Here is a 21954-nt window from a genome sequence, read left to right on the forward strand (position 1 = left end):
ATATATATATATATATATATATATATATATATACGGATAGCTGCTATGGGCACACTCCAACGCTGAGACATAATTTCCAAACAAATAATTTGTTGTTTAGTGAGTCCGCCAGATCAGAGGCAGTAGGGATGACCAGGGGTGTTCCCTTGAAAAGGTGCGAATTGAACCATTTTCCTGTTCTGCTAAGCATTCGAAAAGTAACAAGTAATTTTGGGCATCAGGGAAAATGTAAGTAAACCATACATTATCTTCTTTAGGAATGTAGTGGAGTAAAAGTAAAAGTTGTCAAAAATATATATAGTATAGTACAGATACCCCAAAAAACTATATATATATATATATATATATATATATTTACTTAAGTACTTTATAACCCTGCGCACACACACACACACACACAAAGGTGATTAATCTTACTTGACGATATCTGGGAGCAAAAATTGGTGGGCAAAAAGTCCATTGACACTCAGACTCATTTTGGTCTGCGAGATTATAGTGCCATCAACACTCTGTTGAAAAGCAGAAAATAAAATAATTAACATTATAAAAATATTTTAAGGAGCACCTTGAAATTATTCGTACACCAGCTGATCCGGTAAACAATATACAGTGGGGAGAACAAGTATTTGATACACTGCCGATTTTGCAGGTTTTCCTACTTACAAAGCATGTAGAGGTCTGTAATTTTTTATCATAGGTACACTTCAACTGTGAGAGACGGAATCTAAAACAAAAATCCAGAAAATTACATTGTATGATTTTTAAGTAATGAATTAGCATTTTACTGCATGACATAAATATTTGATACATCAGAAAAGCAGAACTTAATATTTGGTACAGAAACCTTTATTTGCAATTACAGAGATCATACATTTCCTGTAGTTCTTGACCAGGTTTGCACACACTGCAGCATGGATTTTGGCCCACTCCTCCATACAGACCTTCTCCAGATCCTTCAGGTTTCGGGCTGTCGCTGGGCAATACGGACTTTCAGCTCCCTCCAAAGATGTTCTATTGGGTTCAGGTCTGGAGACTGGCTAGGCCACTCCAGGACCTTGAGATGCTTCTTATGGAGCCACTCCTTAGTTGCCCTGGCTGTGTGTTTCGGGTCATTGTCATGCTGGAAGACCCAGCCCCGAACAATCTTCAATGCTCTTACTGAGGGAAGGAGGTTGTTGGCCAAGACCTCGCGATACATGGCCCCATCTATCCTCCCCTCAATACGGTGCAGTCGTCCTGTCCCCTTTGCAGAAAAGCATCCCCAAAGAATGATGTTTCCACCTCCATGCTTCACGGTTGGTATGGTGTTCTTGGGGTTGTACTCATCCTTCTTCTTCCTCCAAACACGGCGAGTGGAGTTTAGACCAAAAAGCTCAATTTTTGTCTCATCAGACCACATGATCTTCTCCCATTCCTCCTTTGGATCATCTAGATGATCATTGGCAAACTTCAGACGGGCCTGGACATGCGCTGGCCTGAGCAGGGACCTTGCGTGCGCAGCAGGATTTTAATCCATGACGGCGTAGTGTGTTACTACTGGTTTTCTTTGAGACTGTGGTCCCAGCTCTCTTCAGGTCATTGACCAGGTCCTGTTGTGTAGTTCTGGGCTGATCCCTCACCTTCCTCATGATCATTGATGCCCCACGAGGTGAGATCTTGTATGGAGCCCGAGACCGAGGATGATTGACCGTAATCTTGAACTTCTTCCATTTTCTAATAATTGCGCCAACAGTTGTTGCCTTCTCACCAAGCTGCTTGCCTATTGTCCTGTAGCCCATCCCAGCCTTGTGCAGGTCTACAATGTTATCCCTGATGTCCTTACACCCTCTCTGGTCTTGGCCATTGTGGAGAGGTTGGTCTATTTGATTGAGTGTGTGGACAGGTGTCTTTTATACAGGTAACGAGTTCAAACAGGTGCAGTTAATACAGGTAATGAGTGGAGAACAGGAGGGCTTCTTAAAGAAAAACTAACAGGTCTGTGAGAGCCGGAATTCTTACTGGTTGGTAGGTGATCAAATACTTATGTCATGCAATAAAATGCAAATTAATTACTTAAAAATCATACAATGTGATTTTCTGGATTTTTGTTTTAGATTCCATCTCTCACAGTTGAAGTGTACCTATGATAAAAGATTACAGACCTCTACATGCTTTGTAAGAAGGAAAACCTGCAAAATCGGCAGTGTATCAAATACTTGTTCTCCCCACTGTATATGTAGGCCGACAGTTACAATGAGCTCAGAACTGTTCAGAGATCAGAACAATTGTGTCGTGATATTCATGTAACACTGAACAAACTCAACATGTAAGGTGCTGGTACCATGTTTCATGAGCTGGAATAAAATATCCCAGACACATTTTCCATTCGCACAAAAAGCGCATTTCTCTAAAATGTTGTGCAATTGGCATGCTGACTACAGGGATGTCCACCAGAGAATGTAATGCTTCTGAACACTTCTACATTAACGTGGATTCTACCATAATTACGGATAATTCCTGAATCAATCATGAATAGTGATGAGTGAGAAAGCTACTCCGGCACAAATATCATACCCCCAAAAAATGTTTTGCTTGTAATGGTGAGAGGTTAGCATAACTGGGGGGTATGATATTTGTGGGTCTGTAACTTTCTCACTTATAATTTTTCACGATTCATTCAGGACTTTCCGTAATGGTAGCATCCACATTAATGTAGAAGTGTTGAGAAACATTATATTCTTATTTACAATAAAAGTTACTCAAACTGACACATTACTAATAGTATCCATAGTTTAGTGCAAAAAAAATTGGTAATTAACTACAAAGACCAAAATCCATTGCGCTTCTTCTTGTCCGGTCTGTGTGGGGCAGACACAGAGAGGAGACAGAAGAACGCTTAAATCAAGAGGGATAGAGAGGGATAGAGAGCAGTTGCTTCATGAGGTATCTCTACCTGAAAATACATGATCTAAGTGATTGATATTCATTTAGCAGTCAAGTATGCCTTATTTACTTTGAAGAACATAGGCAGCAGCTCAACAGAGATAAGATGACTTGGAATTAAATAAAGTCATAAAAAAAAATGTAATATACACAACTGAAATATTTGATTAAAGTACAGTAAAATAATGTGAATAAATGATGGTTAATAAGTGATTAGCAGTAATGGGCAGTCACTACCATCATGGGACTTTTATTAATTATTTATTTCAACGCACATAATGATAGTGCGTTTAATTTAAAAAATACTAATCTAAACCGAAACTGAAAACCAAGATATTTTTATTGAATTGAACCTAAACCATACTGACTTGAAAAAGCATTTATCGCTCAGCACTACCATCTAGTCAATACCCTGTTACAGTCATTAATTAACTGCCCTACTTCCTTTTCTCATGCAACAATTAACAAACATCTGACCAATCAGATTAGAGCTAAGTAGTTGCTAGGTAGATAATCAATTGTTATTCTAATTCCAAACAACTGATTCAACATATTTTAGAAGTAACAAAAGTGACTTACAAAATTGCTCTCATAAAATAATCCTACATTCATCTGATTTTTTTCAAAAATTGTTCTGTGTTGATCTATATTTCACTGTGCTTTTCCAAATATGTGATACCTGTAAAGTAGGCTATTGCATAATTTTATCTTACCTTTAAACCAACACCAACAATACCTTTTGCTGCCTTTGCGTCAAGGTTTGTGACAAATAGCCTGTACTTAACTGAAAAGGGGAAACCACATTTTTATTATGCACAAATGGGAGGATTATTCAAGTAAAGTCTAAAATTAAACCTAACGTGAAGCTCTCATGATATGAATTACCTTTGTAGGCTTCATAACTGCCTATGATTCTTTTTTGTATGCATTGCACCTTAATAATATGGTGATGTATGTGTTAAGACATTCTGCCATTGTTGACTGAATACACTAAAAAACAAATTTTGTATATGCAAAATGATGGAGCACTTTGAATGAGGCACAGGATAGGTTTTCTGCATACTTACCGTCCTCTCCAGGGTTATAGATAGGTTTATCTGTCTGGAGGAAGACATAACCTGCCTGGAAGGACACCAAAACAACTGTCTCCAATTGTCTGCCTCCGAATGTTGCTGTCAGGTGCACATACTGATTGCCTCTAACATTGCTTTTGAAGTCTTTTTGATCAAGCTTCCAAGAGAGAGAGAGCGAGGGAGAGAGAATGGATGTTAGTGAAGCTTGTTCAAAGGCATGATAATTATTAATAGCTAACAAAACATTTTTCCCAAATGCACAATGGTAACAGTAGCACTACACATAAGGTACCCTGTTAGGAAAATTATGATTAAATGACTGAACAAATCATTTTAACCTCTTGGATCTCTAGGGGCGCTATTTCATTTTTGGATAAAAAACGTTCCCGTTTTAAGCGCAATATTTTGTCACGAAAAGATGCTTGACTATGCATATTATTGACCGTTTTGGAAAGAAAACACTCTGAAAGGAAGGAATGAGCCTACACTTTCTGTCGTTTCCCCAAGGTGTTTGCAGCATTGTGACGTATTTGTAGGCATATCATTGGAAGATTGTGTTACGGTGCGTGAATGAGGACCCAAAAGCGAATCAACTTAAACAGAGCTTCTTTAATTACCAAACATGGGTAGGCTCAGATGGACCGGCAGATTCCGACAGGACAGGACAAGGTTACAGCAAACATGACGACAGTCTGGTTCAGGCATGAATGACACAAACAAACAAGAATCCGACAAGGACAGGAGCAGAAACAGAGAGAGATATAGGGACCTAATCAGAGGGAAAAAAGGGAACAGGTGGGGAACGGGGTGAATGGGTAGTTAGAGGAGACAAGGGACAGCTGGGGGAAAGCGGGGGAGAAAAGGTAACCTAACACGACCAGCAGAGGGAGACAGGGTGAAGGGAAAGGACAGAGACAAGACAACATGACAGTACATGACAGTACCCCCCCACTCACCGAGCGCCTCCTGGCGCACTCGAGGAGGAAACCTGGCGGCAACGGAGGAAATCATCAATCAGCGCACGGTCCAGCACGTCCCGAGAGGGAACCCAACTCCTCTCCTCAGGACCGTACCCCTCCCAGTCAACTAGGTACTGATGACCACGGCCCCGAGGACGCATGTCCAAGATTTTACGGACCCTGTAGATAGGTGCGCCCTCGACAAGGATGGGGGGGGGGGGGGGGAAGACGAGCGGGGGCGCGAAGAACGGGCTTAACACAGGAGACATGGAAGACCGGGTGGACGCGACGAAGATATCGCGGAAGAAGAAGTCGCACTGCGACAGGATTAATGACCTGAGAGATACGGAATGGACCAATGAACCGCGGGGTCAACTTGCGAGAAGCCGTCTTAAGGGGAAGGTTCTGAGTGGAGAGCCAAACTCTCTGACCGCGACAATATCTAGGGCTCTTAGTTCTACGCTTATTAGCAGCTCTCACAGTCTGCGCCCTATAACGGCAAAGTGCAGACCTGACCCTCTTCCAGGTGCGCTCGCAACGTTGGACAAAAGCCTGAGCGGAGGGAACGCTGGACTCGGCGAACTGAGATGAGAACAACGGAGGCTGGTACCCGAGGCTACTCTGAAAAGGAGATAGCCCGGTCGCAGACGAAGGAAGCGAGTTGTGGGCGTATTCTGCCCAGGGGAGCTGTTCTGACCAAGACGCAGGGTTGCGAAAAGAAAGACTGCGTAAGATGCGACCAATAGTCTGATTGGCCCGTTCTGCTTGACCGTTAGACTGGGGGTGAAAGCCGGAAGAGAGACTGACGGAAGCCCCAATCAAACGGCAAAACTCCCTCCAAAATTGAGACGTGAATTGCGGACCTCTGTCCGAAACGACGTCTGACGGAAGGCCATGAATTCTGAAAACATTCTCGATGATGATTTGTGCCGTCTCTTTAGCAGAAGGAAGCTTAGCAAGGGGAATGAAATGAGCCGCCTTAGAGAACCTATCGACAACCGTAAGAATAACAGTCTTCCCCGCTGACGAAGGCAGTCCGGTGACAAAATCTAAGGCGATGTGAGACCACGGTCGAGAGGGAATAGGAAGCGGCCTGAGACGGCCGGCAGGAGGAGAGTTACCGGACTTAGTCTGCGCGCAGACCGAACAAGCAGCCACGAAACGACGCGTGTCATGCTCCCGGGTGGGCCACCAGAAACGCTGGCGAATGGAAGCAAGCGTACCCCGAACGCCAGGGTGGCCGGCTAACTTGGCAGAGTGAGCCCACTGAAGAACGGCCAGACGAGTAGGAACGGGAACGAAAAGAAGGTTCCTAGGACAAGCGCGCGGCGACGGAGTTTGAGTGAGTGCTTGCTTTACCTGCCTCTCAATTCCCCAGACAGTCAACCCGACAACACGCCCCTCAGGGAGAATCCCCTCGGGGTCAGTGGAGGCTACTGAAGAACTGAAGAGACGAGACAAAGCATCAGGCTTGGTGTTCTTAGAGCCCGGACGATAAGAAATCACGAACTCGAAACGAGCGAAAAACAGCGCCCAACGCGCCTGACGCGCATTAAGTCGTTTGGCAGAACGGATGTACTCAAGGTTCCTATGGTCAGTCCAAACGACAAAAGGAACGGTCGCCCCCTCCAACCACTGTCGCCATTCGCCTAGGGCTAACCGGATGGCGAGCAGTTCGCGGTTACCCACATCATAGTTACGTTCCGACGGCGACAGGCGATGAGAAAAATACGCGCATGGGTGGACCTTGTCGTCAGAGAGGGAGCGCTGAGAAAGGATGGCTCCCACTCCCACCTCTGACGCGTCAACCTCGACAACGAACTGTCTAGAGACGTCAGGTGTAACAAGGATAGGAGCGGATGTAAAACGATTCTTGAGGAGATCAAAAGCTCCCTGGGCGGAAACGGACCACTTAAAGCACGTCTTGACAGAAGTAAGGGCTGTGAGAGGAGCTGCCACCTGACCGAAATTACGGATGAAACGACGATAGAAGTTCGCGAAGCCGAGAAAGCGCTGCAGCTCGACGCGTGACTTAGGGACGGGCCAATCAATGACAGCTTGGACCTTAGCGGGATCCATCTTAATGCCTTCAGCGGAAATAACAGAACCGAGAAATGTGACGGAGGAGGCATGAAAAGTGCACTTCTCAGCCTTCACAAAAAGACAATTCTCTAAAAGGCGCTGGAGGACACGTCGAACGTGCTGAACATGAATCTGGAGTGACGGTGAAAAAATCAGGATATCGTCAAGGTAAACGAAAACAAAGATGTTCAGCATGTCTCTCAGGACATCATTGACTAATGCCTGAAAGACAGCTGGAGCGTTAGCGAGGCCGAAAGGAAGAACCCGGTATTCAAAGTGCCCTAACGGAGTGTTAAACGCCGTCTTCCACTCGTCCCCCTCCCTGATGCGCACGAGATGGTAAGCGTTACGAAGGTCCAACTTAGTGAAAAACCTGGCTCCCTGCAGGATCTCGAAGGCTGAAGACATAAGAGGAAGCGGATAACGATTCTTCACTGTTATGTCATTCAGCCCTCGATAATCTATGCAGGGGCGCAGAGACCCGTCCTTCTTCTTGACAAAAAAAAACCCCGCTCCGGCGGGAGAGGAGGAGGGGACTATGGTACCGGCGTCAAGAGCTACAGACAAATAATCTTCGAGAGCCTTACGTTCGGGAGCCGACAGAGAGTATAGTCTACCCCGGGGGGGGTGGTTCCCGGAAGGAGATCAATACTACAATCATACGACCGGTGTGGAGGAAGAGAGGTGGCCCTGGACCGACTGAACACCGTGCGCAGATCGTGATATTCCTCCGGCACCCCTGTCAAATCACCAGGCTCCTCCTGTGAAGAAGAGACAGAGGAAACAGGAGGGATAGCAGACATTAAACATTTCACATGACAAGAGACGTTCCAGGAGAGGATAGAATTACTAGACCAATTAATGGAAGGATTATGACAAACTAGCCAGGGATGGCCCAAAACAACAGGTGTAAAAGGTGAACGAAAAATTAAAAAAGAAATGGTTTCACTATGATTACCAGAAACAGTGAGGGTTAAAGGTAGCGTCTCACGCTGAATCCTGGGGAGAGGACTACCATCCAGGGCGAACAAGGCCGTGGGCTCCTTTAACTGTCTGAGAGGAATGTCATGTTCCCGAGCCCAGGTCTCGTCCATAAAACAGCCCTCCGCCCCAGAGTCTATTAAGGCACTGCAGGAAGCTGACGAACCGGTCCAGCGTAGATGGACCGACAAGGTAGTGCAGGATCTTGAAGGAGAGACAGGAGTAGTAGCGCTCACCAGTAGCCCTCCGCTTACTGACGAGCTCTGGCCTTTTACTGGACATGAAGTGACAAAATGACCAGCGGAACCGCAATAGAGACAGAGGCGGTTGGTGATTCTCCGTTCCCTCTCCTCAGTCGAGATGCGGATACCTCCCAGCTGCATGGGCTCAGCACCCGAGCCGGCAGAGGAAGATGGTAGTGATGCGGAGAGGGAGGCGACGGAGAGCGCGAGCTCCTTTCCACGAGCTCGGTGACGAAGATCAACCCGTCGCTCAATGCGAATAGCGAGTTCAATCAAGGAATCCACGCTGGAAGGAACCTCCCGGGAGAGAATCTCATCCTTTACCTCTGCGCGGAAACCCTCCAGAAGACGAGCGAGCAAGGCCGGCTCGTTCCAGCCACTGGAGACAGCAAGAGTGCGAAACTCAATAGAGTAGTCTGTTATGGATCGATTGCCTTGACATAGGGAAGACAGGGCCCTGGAAGCCTCCTCCCCAAAAACAGATCGATCAAAAACCCGTATCATCTCCTCCTTAAAGTCTTGATACTGGTTAGTACACTCAGCCCTTGCCTCCCAGATTGCCGTGCCCCACTCACGAGCCCGTCCAATAAGGAGAGATATGACGTAGGCGACACGAGCAGTGCTCCTGGAGTAAGTGTTGGGCTGGAGAGAAAACACAATATCACACTGGGTGAGGAACGAGCGGCATTCAGTGGGCTCCCCAGAGTAACACGGCGGGTTATTGATTCTGGGCTCCGGAGATTCGAAAGCCCTGGAAGTGGCCGGTGGATCGAGGCGGAGATGGTGAACCTGTTCTGTGAGGTTGGAGACTTGGGTGGCCAGGGTCTCAACGGCATGTCGAGCAGCAGACAATTCCTGCTTGTGTCTGCCTAGCATCGCTCCCTGGATCTCGACGGCTGAGTGGAGAGGATCCGAAGTCGCTGGGTCCATTCTTGGTCGGATTCTTCTGTTACGGTGCGTGAATGAGGACCCAAAAGCGAATCAACTTAAACAGAGCTTCTTTAATTACCAAACATGGGTAGGCTCAGATGGACCGGCAGATTCCGACAGGACAGGACAAGGTTACAGCAAACATGACGACAGTCTGGTTCAGGCATGAATGACACAAACAAACAAGAATCCGACAAGGACAGGAGCAGAAACAGAGAGAGATATAGGGACCTAATCAGAGGGAAAAAAGGGAACAGGTGGGGAACGGGGTGAATGGGTAGTTAGAGGAGACAAGGGACAGCTGGGGGAAAGCGGGGGAGAAAAGGTAACCTAACACGACCAGCAGAGGGAGACAGGGTGAAGGGAAAGGACAGAGACAAGACAACATGACAGTACATGACAGATTGACCATAAGAGACTACATTTTCCAAGTGTCCGCCTGGTGTCCCTGCGTCGAAATTGGAGCGCAAAGCCAGGTCCAATTATTTTTCCATTTGAGAACAAGGAAAAACCAGGCTTCCACGAAGGATATATCATCGAAGAGATATGTGGAAAAACACCTTGAGGATTGATTCTAAACCACGTTTGCCATGTTTCAGTCGATATTATGGAGTTAATTTGGAAAAAAGTTCGCGTTTTGAGGGCTGAATTTTTTTTTTTTTTTTTTTTTTTTTTTGGGTAGCCAAATGTGATGTACAAAACGGAGCTATTTCTAATACACAAACAATCTTTTTGGAAAAACTGAGCATCTGCTATCTAACTGAGTCTCCTCATTGAAAACATCAGAAGTTCTTCAAAGGTAAGTTATTTTATTTGAAGGCTTTACTTGTTTTTGTGATAGTTGCCTGCTAAATGCTAACGCTAATGCTAACGCTAAATGCTACGCTAGCTAGCTACTGTTACACAAATGATTGTTTTCCTATGGTTGAAAAGCATATTTTGAAAATCTGAGATGACAGTGTTGTTAACAAAAGGCTAAGCTTGAGAGATAGCATATTTATTTCATTTCATTTGCGATTTTCATGAATAGTTAACGTTGCGTTATGGTAATGAGCTTAGGTCTATAAATAGAATCCCGGATCCGGGTTTGGTCGTCGCAACAGGTATGGAACTGTAACTAAATAAACTTATACTCTGTTTTATTATATCTGATTAACAATATGAGTTCATAAGAAGGGATTGTGTGACACGGACAAGGAGTAATTAAAGTTAATGAACAGCATTCCAACTAGGAAGAAAGAAATGGGTTGTGGATTAAGTAAACAGATAAGGTAGTTAACCTATGGTTGAACTGACGAAACTTAGCTCTGGGGTGTTTTAGATAAGACGGTGAGTGCATTCCTAGGTTTTCTGTTAATTAGAACTGTCAGCTAAGTGGTGATCGATAATGTTGAGGAGTCAAAAGTTAATTCAGTTATGTTGGGTGACCTGTGAGTGTGTTAGTGAGTTAGAATGAACTTTTAACCTCACTTGATTCTAGGTCGGGAGGAGGGGATTCATTCTAGAAGCAATTAAATGACATCATGTTATTGTATATAAACTGTTGCTCGTGGTAACGTGGCAGCGCTCTCCGAGAATAAATTCTGTTACCTATTATTGAAAAGACTGGTCTCCGTCTATTTTATGCAAACAAGAATCTTACAAATTCTCATAAAATAGATTAAGGGAATTCTATTAATGAATACATATTGGTATAATTCAATTACAGTAACATACCCTTTATTATGTTTGATCTCCCTATTTCAAAAGGACCAAAATGACAAGCACACATTTGTTAATAACCTTAACAATATGTAATAAGGCAGCGTTTCTCCAACCTCGGTTCTGGGGACACCAAAGGGCTACCACTACACAGCGGATTCATATAATCAACTCATCACGATTTGATTATCTGAATTAGCTGTGTAGTGCTATGGCAAAACCCCAAAATGAGCACCCATTGGGGATTTTGCTAATCACTGTAATAAGGCTTTATAAATGATTTATAAACTATAAATGAGAATAGTGAACAATCTATTAACCACTTTTAAATCTTGTATGAAGCCTTTATAAAGGGTGCCTTACTGTAAAGCCTTAAAGGGACAATTAAAGGGATGGTTTGAGATTTTTACCCCAATCTAAATTGTATTCTTACCTTGAGAGAAGGGAAGTGTTAAAAAAAAATATATATATATATACTGTAAACAATGCATGGAATTTAAAATAATAAGGTATACATCATGTAAGTACATAATGTAAGAACGCAGCCATACAAAATGTTTTCCCTGCATACGTGCGCCACAAAAATATGCAAAGTTTGCAGCAGCACAAATGTTAACTTGCGTAAGGTATACATTTGGCTTAGGTCTGTGTTGTGAGCATGTGAAATTCATCCAAATCAAATATCTTACCTTTAGCTGATGCAGAGCCTGGTTGTTGTCTCCAAGGATCTGTTTTTTTTCATAAAGCCTAGATCTTTTCAAAGGAAAGTCCATCACAATAAGGTTCACCTCACCACCCACAGAGCTCTCCAAGTATATGTTCTCCTCACTGCCAACCCGAAGGATGTTTGGGGCCACCATTATGTACCTGCAACAAACGGACACATTACCAAAATAGTACTCATAGTTTATAATGTAGGTGGGCTTGAAATAAAATATTAAAACAGCTAAATATTTGCAACATTTTTACAGATGTTGTCAATTCATTTTTTTTTTGCAAACCATTGATCAGTTCAGCATTGCTTTATGGTGAACAATATAGGCATTGGTTGAAGCTCAGTGCTCAAATCTCCATACCATCATATCTAAACCAATATGACACCAATCTCGATGACAATTCACAAATCAACTTGATTAGAGATACACAACACACTCCTCGCCTCTCCTCATGAACCTTCTGTCCTTTACCGAGAACCAAATACCGGATTTTTAAACAGAGTCGTTAGCATTAACGTTGTCAGACAATGTTTTGCCCAGAATGAGCTCAATATCTAGCCTTGGATAAGAATGAGACTACACCGAGGTAAAGCCAGACGGATATTCACGCTTTCAAACCACTTGAGCCACAGACTCCAAATAAGTGTCACGATGTTGGAAAAATTGCACAGGTCATATTTTCACGATTTGGACCTTAATTCCCTTTGCAAAGCTAATAAACATGTGGAAATGTGAGCAGCATTTTGTATTCCTAGTTTAATTAGTACAAACCTTTTTTTTTACATTTGAATTTCAATAGCTCCTTGGTCATGTGACCTACTGACTTCAAACAAGGTTCAGAATGTACACTCAGTGGGCCTACACATTGCACACCCTTTAGTTTGTCCATTTTCAACTCACACAATCTTACATACATTTTTCAAAATAAAAAAATGCAATAGCTCCTTGCTCATGTGACCTAATGACCTCAAACAAGGTTCAGAATGTCCACTGATTACCCTTCTATATTGAACACCCTTTAGTTTGTCCATTTTCATCTCACACGTTTTTACATTAATTTTTCAAACTTTAGAATTTCAATAGCTTCTTGATCATGTGACCTACTGGACTCAAACAAGGTTCAGAATGTACAACCAGTGGGCCTACACATTGCACACAAGTTAGTTTGTCCATTTTCATCTTACACGATTTTACATGAATTTTTAAATCTTTAACATTTTAATAGCTCCTTGGTTATGCGACCTACTGACTTCGATCAAGGTTCAGACTGTACACTCAGTGGGCCTACAAATTGCACACCCTTCAGTTTGTCCATTTTCATCTCACACGATTTTACATTAATTTGCCTGCTTTGCCCCCCTGAAGGACAGTGTCACTCACACACCTATTCACTTGGCCCTGGGGCCTTCCTGACCTCCAGGCAGGCCCCCATTGACCGAAACAGGCTCTGTGCTCCTGGTGACCCGCCTGCATTTTTCTGATCACAGTCTAAGTCCCCACTCCAACCTCCATGGCCTGAGTGCTGTCCCCAGCCCCCGAGTCCGGCTGCCCTTGCTTGGACTCTAAGTGCCTTGACGGAGGCCTCCTTGTGCACCTGGTAACCTGAAACAAGCTCTGTGCACCTGGTGACCTTTCCGCTTTTATCCACTCAGAGCATAAGTCCCCAACCCAACCTCCACAACCTGAGTCCTGCCCCCAGCCCGAGTAACACCCGGTGGTATCATCAGAGGCTTATCTGTCTTACAAACTGGACATCAGTTGCCGCTACTAACCTTCAGCAGACTTTAAATGAGTTTTTACACCCAATCGACATCAAGTGCCAGCGCAATACTTATAAGCTTGAGAACCAAATACCCCTCTCAGTATCTAGTGGCACCATCAACCGGGTGTCGGAAGAAGCAACAGAAAATAATCATCCCCTTTCAATAATTTGCTTGCCCAGTCAGGCTTTTTAAATTTTTTTAAATAACATTATTTCACCTTTATTTAACCAGGTAGGCAGGTTGAGAACAAGTTCTCATTTACAACTGCGACCTGGCCAAGATAAAGCAAAGCCGTGCGACACAAACAACAACACAGAGTTACACATGGAATAACAAAACATACAGTCGAGGTAAGATAAGGGAGGTAAGGCAATAAATAGGCCACAGTGGCAAAATTATTACAATTGAGCATTTAAACACTGGAGTGATAGAGACTGGAGTGATAAATGTGCAGGAGATGAATGTGTAAGTAGAGATACTGGGGTGCAAAGGAGCAAATAAATAAATAACAGTATTTGGATGAGGTAGCTGGATGGGCTATTTACAGATGGGCTATGTACAGGTGCAGTGATCTGTGAGCTGCTCTGACAGCTGGTGCTTAAAGCTAGTGAGGGCGATAGAGAGTCTCCAGCTTCAGTGATTTTTGCAATTCATTCCAGGCATTGGCAGCAGAGAACTGGAAGGAAAGGCGGCCAAACGAGGAATTTTGTAAATGACATCGCCGAAGTCAAGGATCGGTAGAATAGTCAGTTTTACGAGGGTATGTTTGGCAGCATGAGTGAAGGATGCTTTGTTGCGAAATAGGAAGCCGATTCTAGATTTAAATTGTTTATGTGAGTCTGGAAGGAGAGTTTACAGTCTAACCAGACACCTAGGTATTTGTAGATGTCCACATATTCTAAGTCAGAACCGTCCAGAGTAGTGATGCTGGACGGGCGGGCAGGTGCTGGTAGCGATCGGTTGAAAAGCATGCACTTAGCCCAGAACCATAGGAACCACCTTTACCAGCACTTCATCGATATTCCTCACTTTGGGGGGGGGGGGGGGGGGGGGTGTCACAGTCACCCCATGGGTGATTTGAGTGTGACCGCAACAGGTGTGTACGCTCCTTTGAATTTCATCAAGTTGACATTTAGTGATCTGTGCCCAGTGGGAACCTAGGCTTTTTCTGTCCGTTTTATGGTTCAGCAGCAAATCAACGGGCGTGGATGGTACTACCCACATCAGATGTAGGCCTCCCTTCCCAGACAAGCTGGAGATGCCTCTCCCCACGTTGTAGGGCATGAGCCAGATCCATGCAATGCCTTATCACTGTGGGGGCAATGGGTTTAGTCTCCGCCTTAAGTCTAGTGAGCTTAGAAGAGACCTTCCCACCTACATTGTGTGGGGTCGGCGAGCGCCGTAGCTGGGGAGATCCGCGATAAGGGCCTGGCGTGTGTTCAGAGTTGCCGCCGCCAACCCCCCACCGGTCCGCCTTCGGCCCGCCGACAGACACCACCCCGATGAACCCCCGCATGCAGCCCCTTGCGAGACCACACACGAGAGACCGCGAGATGGGCTGCACAACAAACTTCCAATGGTGGTGAGAGGAGGGTGACAGAGCGACTGCTCCCCTAACCGCGGCACGGTCCCAGCCCCGCTTCGCACACCAGCCCAACCGACCCAGCCCTTAGACAATCCTTATCCTGAAGTTATGGATCTTTTTTTGCCAACTTCCCTTACCTACATTGTTATAACATGCCAGAGGGTGTTCACCTTGGAGACCTGTTGCAGATATGGGTATGGCCCTGCGTGAGATTTAAACCATCTCCCCCGGATTTTCAAGAGCCAGGGAGAGCTCATCGGATGCCGCCGAAACCGCAACGCTTTCCAGGGCTTGGGACCCTCTCTCGGGGCGAACCCATTCCAGGGCGCCCTGCCCTTCACAAAGAAAAGAGAACTCTCCCCGGGGCTCCCGACAGATTCTCCGGGATTGGTCACATTACCGCACTGGATGCCTCGTGAGCCCATGACCGCCACTCCATGGACATTCTGAAAGTTGTTTGAGGTAGGTAGGTCACATTACCAAGGAGCAATTGAAATTCGAAAGTTTGTAAAATTGCATGAGAAGAAAATGGACAAACAATGTGTAGGCCCACTGATTGTACATTCTGAACCTTGTTTGAAGTTTGTAGGTCAAATGACCAAGGAGCTATTGAAATTCAAACATTTAAATAAATTATTTTAAATAGTGCGAGGTGTAAATCAACAACAAAAAAAGTGTGTGCAATGTGTGTCTATGCCATCGGGTTTGCTAGAGATAATGAAATTTGAAAAATTTGATTTGTCACTGTTGACAGTCCCTAACTGCTGTTGGGGAAACTACAGGCGAATAACCAACCTGAATCTGTCTTTACCTCGGTGGAGACGACAGCATCCATAAAGTGACCATTTGACTTGCCAGCTTTAGGACTGAATATGTTTGTAGTTTTGATTACATTTATAATTTCTCTCTCATGTTTGTCTGTTAAGAACCAAGAATGTGTTACCTTTATGTAGCATTTCTGATAATACTGTAACGACCCTGGGTTTATAAGTTTCATTACAATACCAACATATTTTCAGCCGAATCTCAGAGTTCGAACACCGGGTAGGTTGCTTGGCAACAACAGAGCTGCTTGCACCATGCCGCCAGTCTTAAGAATTGTTTGCGAACAAACCTAGGCTATTGTATATAGCTAGCTATATGGTGGTATTCAAGCTTAATTTAATAAATGCAAGCATATATTTTAATTAGCTAGGTAGCTAACTAGCGAACGTTAGCTTGCTAGTAGAAAGTCCAGCAGCTAGCCTCTGTAGCTAGCAAACAACAGTCACCTGAAAGCTAGCTACTAGCGAACAGGAAAATAAGCCAATGAATGTGCTTTTGTTTTGATTATTTAGCTAGGTAGCTGGCTAGCGAACGTAACATTATACCAGTCAGATGAGAGCTAACGTTGGCTAGGTAGCTAACCAACAAACAAGGAAAGCTAGCTAGCTATATTGCAGAGTTCTGTCCTACTATCCAGGTCTGTACCCAAACAATTTAAACTTCTACTTTTAAAAATACACCTCTCTAAAAACAAGTCTCACACCTTTGCCGCCTTCTATAGACCACCATCTGCCCCCAGCTGTGCTCTGGACACCATTTGTGAACTGATTGCCCCCATCTATCTTCAGAGCTCGTGCTGCTAAGCGACCTAAACTGGAACATGCTTAACACCCCAGCCATCCTACAATCTAAGCTTGATGCCCACAATCTCACACAAATTATCAATGAACCTACCAGGTACCACCCCAAAGCCGTAAACACGGGCACCCTCATAAATATCATCCTAACCAACTTGCCCTCTAAATATACCTCTGCTGTTTTCAACCAAGATCTCAGCGATCACTGCCTCATTGCCTGCATCCGTAATGGGTCAGCGGTCAAACGACCCCCACTCATCACTGTCAAACGCTCTCCTGAAACACTTCAGTGAGCAGGCCTTTCTAATCGACCTGGCCCAGGGTATCCTGGAAGGATATTGATCTCATCCCGTCAGTAGAGGATGCCTGGTTATTTTTTTTAAATGCCTTCCTCACCATTTTAAATAAGCATGCCCCATTCAAGAAATTTAGAACCAGGAACAGATATAGCCCTTGGTTCTCTCCAGACCTGACCGCCCTTAACCAACACAAAAACATCCTATGGCGTTCTGCATTAGCCCCCGTGATATGCAACTTTTCAGGGAAGCTAGAAACCAATATATACAGGCAGTTAGAAAAGCCAAGGCTAGCTTTTTCAAACAGAAATTTGCTTCCTGCAACACAAACTCAAAAAAGTTCTGGGACACTGTAAAGTCCATGGAGAATAAGAACACCTCCTCCCAGCTCCCCAATGCAGTGAGGATAGGAAACACTGTCACCACCGATAAATCCACTATAATTGATAATTTCAATATGCATTTTTCTACGGCTGGCCATGCTTTCCACCTGGCTACCCCTACTCCAGTCAATAGCACTGCACCCCCCACAGCAACTCGCCCAAGCCTTCCCCATTTCTCTTTCTCCCAAATACAGTCAGCTGATGTTCTGAAAGAGCTGCAAAATCTGGACCCCTACAAATCAGCCGGACTAGACAATCTGGACCCTTTCTTTCTAAAATTATCTGCCGAAATTGTTGCAACCCCTATTACTAGCCTGTTCAACCTCTCTTTTGTGTCGTCTGAGATTCCCAAAGATTGGAAAGCAGCTGCGGTCATCCCCCTCTTCAAAGGGGGGGGGGGGAACACTCTTGACCCAAACTGCTACAGACCTACAACTATCCTACCCTGCCTTTCTAAGGTCTTCGAAAGCCAAGTCAACAAACAGATTACAGACCATTTCGAATCCCACCATACCTTCTCCGCTATGCAATCTGGTTTCAGAGCCAGTCATGGGTGCACCTCAGCCACGCTCAAGGTCCTAAACGATATCTTAACCGCCATCGATAATAAACAATACTGTGCAGCCGTATTCATTGACCTGGCCAAGGCTTTCGACTCCGTCAATCACCACATCCTCATCGGCAGACTCGATAGCCTTGGTTTCTCAAATGATTGCCTCGCCTGGTTCACCAACTACTTCTCTGATAGAGTTCAGTGTGTCTGTTGTCCGGGCCTCTGGCAGTCTCTATGGGAGTGCCACAGGGTTCAATTCTTGGACGGACTCTCTTCTCTGTATACACCAATGATGTCGCTCTTGCTGCTGGTGAGTCTCTGATCCACCTCTACGCAGACGACACCATTCTGTATACCTCTGGCCCTTCTTTGGACACTGTGTGAACAACCCTGCAGACGAGCTTCAATGCCACATACAACTCTCCCTCAGTGGCCTCCAAATGCTCTTAAATACAAGTACAACTAAATGCATGCTCTTCAACCGATCGTTGCCTGCACCTGCCCGCCCATCCAACATCACTACTCTGGACGGTTCTGACTTAGAATATGTGGACAACTACAAATACCTAGGTGTCTGGTTAAACTGTAAACTCTCCTTTCGGACTCACATCAAACATCTCCAATCTAAAGTTAAATCTAGAATTGGCTTCCTATTTCACAACAAAGCATCCTTCACTCATGCTGCCAAGCATACCCTTGTAAAACTGACCATCCTACCGATCCTCGACTTCGGCGATGTCATTTATAAAATAGCCTTCAATACCCTACTCAATAAATTGGATGCAGTCTATCACAGTGCCATCCGTTTTGTTACCAAAGCCCCATATACTACCCATCACTGCGACCTGTATGCTCTCGTTGGCTGGCCCAAGCTTCATACTCGTCGCCAAACCCACTGGCTCCATGTCATCTACAAGACCCTGCTAGGTAAAGTCCCCCCTTATCTCATCTCGCCGGTCACCCACTTGCGGCACGCACTCAAGCAAGTATATCTCTCTGGTCACCCCCAAAACCAATTCTTCCTTTGGCCGCCTCTCCTTCCAGTTCTCTGCTGCCAATGACTGGAACGAACTACAAAAATCTCTGAAACTGGAAACACTTATCTCCTTCACTAGCTTTAAGCACCAGCTGTCAGAGCAGCTCACAGATTACTGCACCTGTACATAGCCCATCTATAATTTAGCCCAAACAACTACCTCCTGTTGTGGTAATTTAACACTTAAACAACACAATGTAACTCCAAGTCAATCACACTTCTGTGAAATCAAACTGTCCACTTAGGAAGCAACACTGATTGACAATAAATTTCACATGCTGTTGTGCAAATGGAATAGACAACAGGTGGAAATTATAGGCAATTAGCAAGACACCCCGAATAAAGGAGTGGTTCTGCAGGTGGTACCACAGACCACTTCACAGTTCCTATGCTTCCTGGCTGATGTTTTGGTCACTTTTGAATGCTGGCGGTGCTTTCACTCTAGTGGTAGCATGAGACGGAGTCTACAATCCACACAAGTTTGCTCTTCTAAAACGAAGTTCTTATCTCGTTCTTGGTAAAACATAGTACCAAACCATTACCTCATCCAATGGCATATATCAATTGTCAATTCTAGATACTCCCATCTCAAATACACCCCCTCCCGGACAAGATCAGAAAAGACAGTGAGCCTCTTAGGTCATATACTAGGTCAACATCAGAGGGGACATACAATGGTTCCAGACACTGCCATACTCTTCCCCCAAATGGGAAAAGTAGGGAGTGACTAGCACACAGACATTGTGGAGCCAAGAGATAATTGGTTCCCCCTCAATCATCTCTTCACATGGTTTAAAAGATACGTTCACATATGAAGAAAAGGCTGACCTCTCCCCTCTCTCTTTTCCCACATAAGCATACTTATGAAAATTGATAAAACATCTTATTTATCAATGTTACCTAACTAATTCTTATTCTGCCACGACCCCCCCCCCCCCCCCCCTCACTGTATTTATTTACTTATTTGGCTCCTTTGCACCCCATTATTTCTCTCTCTACCTTGCACATTCTTCCACTGCAAATCTACCATTCCAGTGTTTAACTTTTTTTGCCTTTACCTCCCTTATCTCACCTCATTTGCTCACATTGTATATAGACTTATTCTTTCTACTGTATTATTGACTGTATGTTTGTTTTATTCCATATGTAACTCTGTGTTGTTGTATGTGTCGAACTGCTTTGCTTTATCTTGGCCAGGTCACAATTGTAAATGAGAACTTGTTCTCAACTTGCCTACCTGATTAAATAAAGGTGAAATAAATTCAATTAAAATAAATAAAAAATCTCATATGTATATACTGTACTCTATACCATCTACTGCATCTTGCCTATGCCGTTCGGCCATCACTCATTCATATATTTGTATCTACATATTCTTATTCATTCCTTTACACTTGTGTGTATAAGCTAGTTGTTGTGAAATTGTTAGGTTAGATTACTTGTTAGATATTACTGCATGGTCGGAACTAGAAACACAAGCATTTTGCTACACTCGCATTAACATCTGCTAACCATGTGTATGTGACAAACAAAATTTGATTTGAAGCAATGTCAGTACAATAACTATTAGTCCGGAGCTTCATGAAATAGATTTCCATGGACGGGCAGCTGCACACAAGCATAAGATCACCATGCGCAACGCCAAGCATCAGCTGGAGGGGTGTAAAGCTCGCCGCTATTGGACTCCGGGACAGTGGACACGCGTTCTCTGGAGTGATGAATCACGCTTCACCATCTGGCAGTCCGATGGACGAATCTGTGTTTGGCGGATGCCAGGAGAACGCCACCTGTCCGAATGCATAGTGCTAACTGTAAAGTTTGGTGGAGGAGGAATAATGGTTTGGACTAGGCCCCTTAGTTCCAGTGAAGGTAAATCTTAATGCTACAGCATGACATTCTAGACGATTCTGTGCTTCCAACTTTGTGGCAGCAGTTTGAGGAAGGCCCTTTCCGGTTTCAGCATGGCAATGTCCCCGTCCATACATAAATGTTTTTTTGAGATCGGTTTGGAAGAACTTGACTGGCCTGCACATATCCCTGACCTCAACCCCATCGAACACCTTTGGGATGATTTGGAATGGTGACTGTGAGCCAGGCCTAATCGTCCAACATCAGTGCTCAACCTCACTAATGCTCCTGTGGCTGAATGGAAGCAAGTTCCCACAGCAATGTTCCAACATCAAAAGGGGGACCATTAATGCCCATGATTTTGGAATGAAATGTTCGATGAGCAGGTGTCCACACACTTTTGGTCATGTAGTGTGTACATATACACACACACACACCGGTATACATAATTTTAATAGCACAACACTGTAAAGTCCATTATCAATCTTTAGAGTATGAATTAGGCTGTTTGAGAAGGTATGAATCCTCATCAACATGCTTAAGCATTTCGCTACACTCGCATTAACATCTGCTAACCATGTGTATGTGACAAATAAAATTTGATTTGATTTGATTTACACATAGCTTGAAATACAATACCAACATAGCTACTGTAATAGGTCAAAGCTGTGTGCTGGAAAACTTTGGTAGGCATTGTGGTGCTTTCTTTTTCGGCTTCAGACCAATGCCTATTCTCACTTAAAACATTGTTTTTTTTATATATTATAGAAATGTATAAGATCATAACTAAGTCATCATGTAACCAGTTACCCGAGAGACAAAACAAGGTTTAGAGACTTACGTTTGACCCAGAGATGAACGGCAGAGGGAGAGGATGAGAAGGAAAGCTGCAAGGAGCTTTGAATACCCCATGTTGTCAGCAATGAAACCACTGTCCAGATGAAGTGCCTAGTCCCCTCTAATGTACTCAGTCAGTGTTAATTTTTAACTTGGAGTGAGGACCTAAACTATGACTGTTTACCATAGCAAAGGAACAATGACCTGGACCAGACTGAGACAGACAGACAGAAACACGCACCAATTTTCAACAATTGCAAAAAAAAATCTCACGTGTTCAAAAATGAAATCTATCAACCGCATACTGCAAAAATCACTTTTGATTGTCAAAAAGTATAATCCCAAATCCAAATCCCCCAAATGATGCAGCAGCTCTCTCTCTCTCACTAACACACACACACACTGAAAAGTTAGTTTTGTATGCT

At 44.2% G+C, this 21954-nt stretch overlaps 1 protein-coding gene across 2 annotated transcripts in view; it reads right to left on the reverse strand.

Annotated features, from left to right (window-relative positions):
* The window catches only part of LOC110530587 (complement C3-like), a 63614-nt gene extending 41660 nt beyond the window's left edge, over positions 1 to 21954 (reverse strand). Inside the window, exons 1-5 of one of the 2 annotated variants that reach the window (XR_016482624.1) lie at positions 21534 to 21933; positions 11580 to 11757; positions 3990 to 4152; positions 3636 to 3706; positions 418 to 509 (exon numbers count right to left, since the gene is read on the reverse strand). Coding sequence is in view for 1 of the 2 variants with exons in the window: in XM_021613784.3 (XP_021469459.3) it covers positions 418 to 509; positions 3636 to 3706; positions 3990 to 4152; positions 11580 to 11757; positions 21534 to 21604 (575 nt within the window). In the remaining variant the exon portion in view is untranslated. Of the gene's footprint in view, positions 1 to 417; positions 510 to 3635; positions 3707 to 3989; positions 4153 to 11579; positions 11758 to 21533 lie in introns of both variants that reach the window. The other variant, XM_021613784.3, reaches the window with a different exon arrangement.

The sequence above is a fragment of the Oncorhynchus mykiss genome, chromosome 8, assembly GCF_057628025.1.
Source record: "Oncorhynchus mykiss isolate SJ-2025 chromosome 8, ASM5762802v1, whole genome shotgun sequence".
In the NCBI taxonomy this organism is placed as follows: domain Eukaryota; kingdom Metazoa; phylum Chordata; class Actinopteri; order Salmoniformes; family Salmonidae; genus Oncorhynchus; species Oncorhynchus mykiss.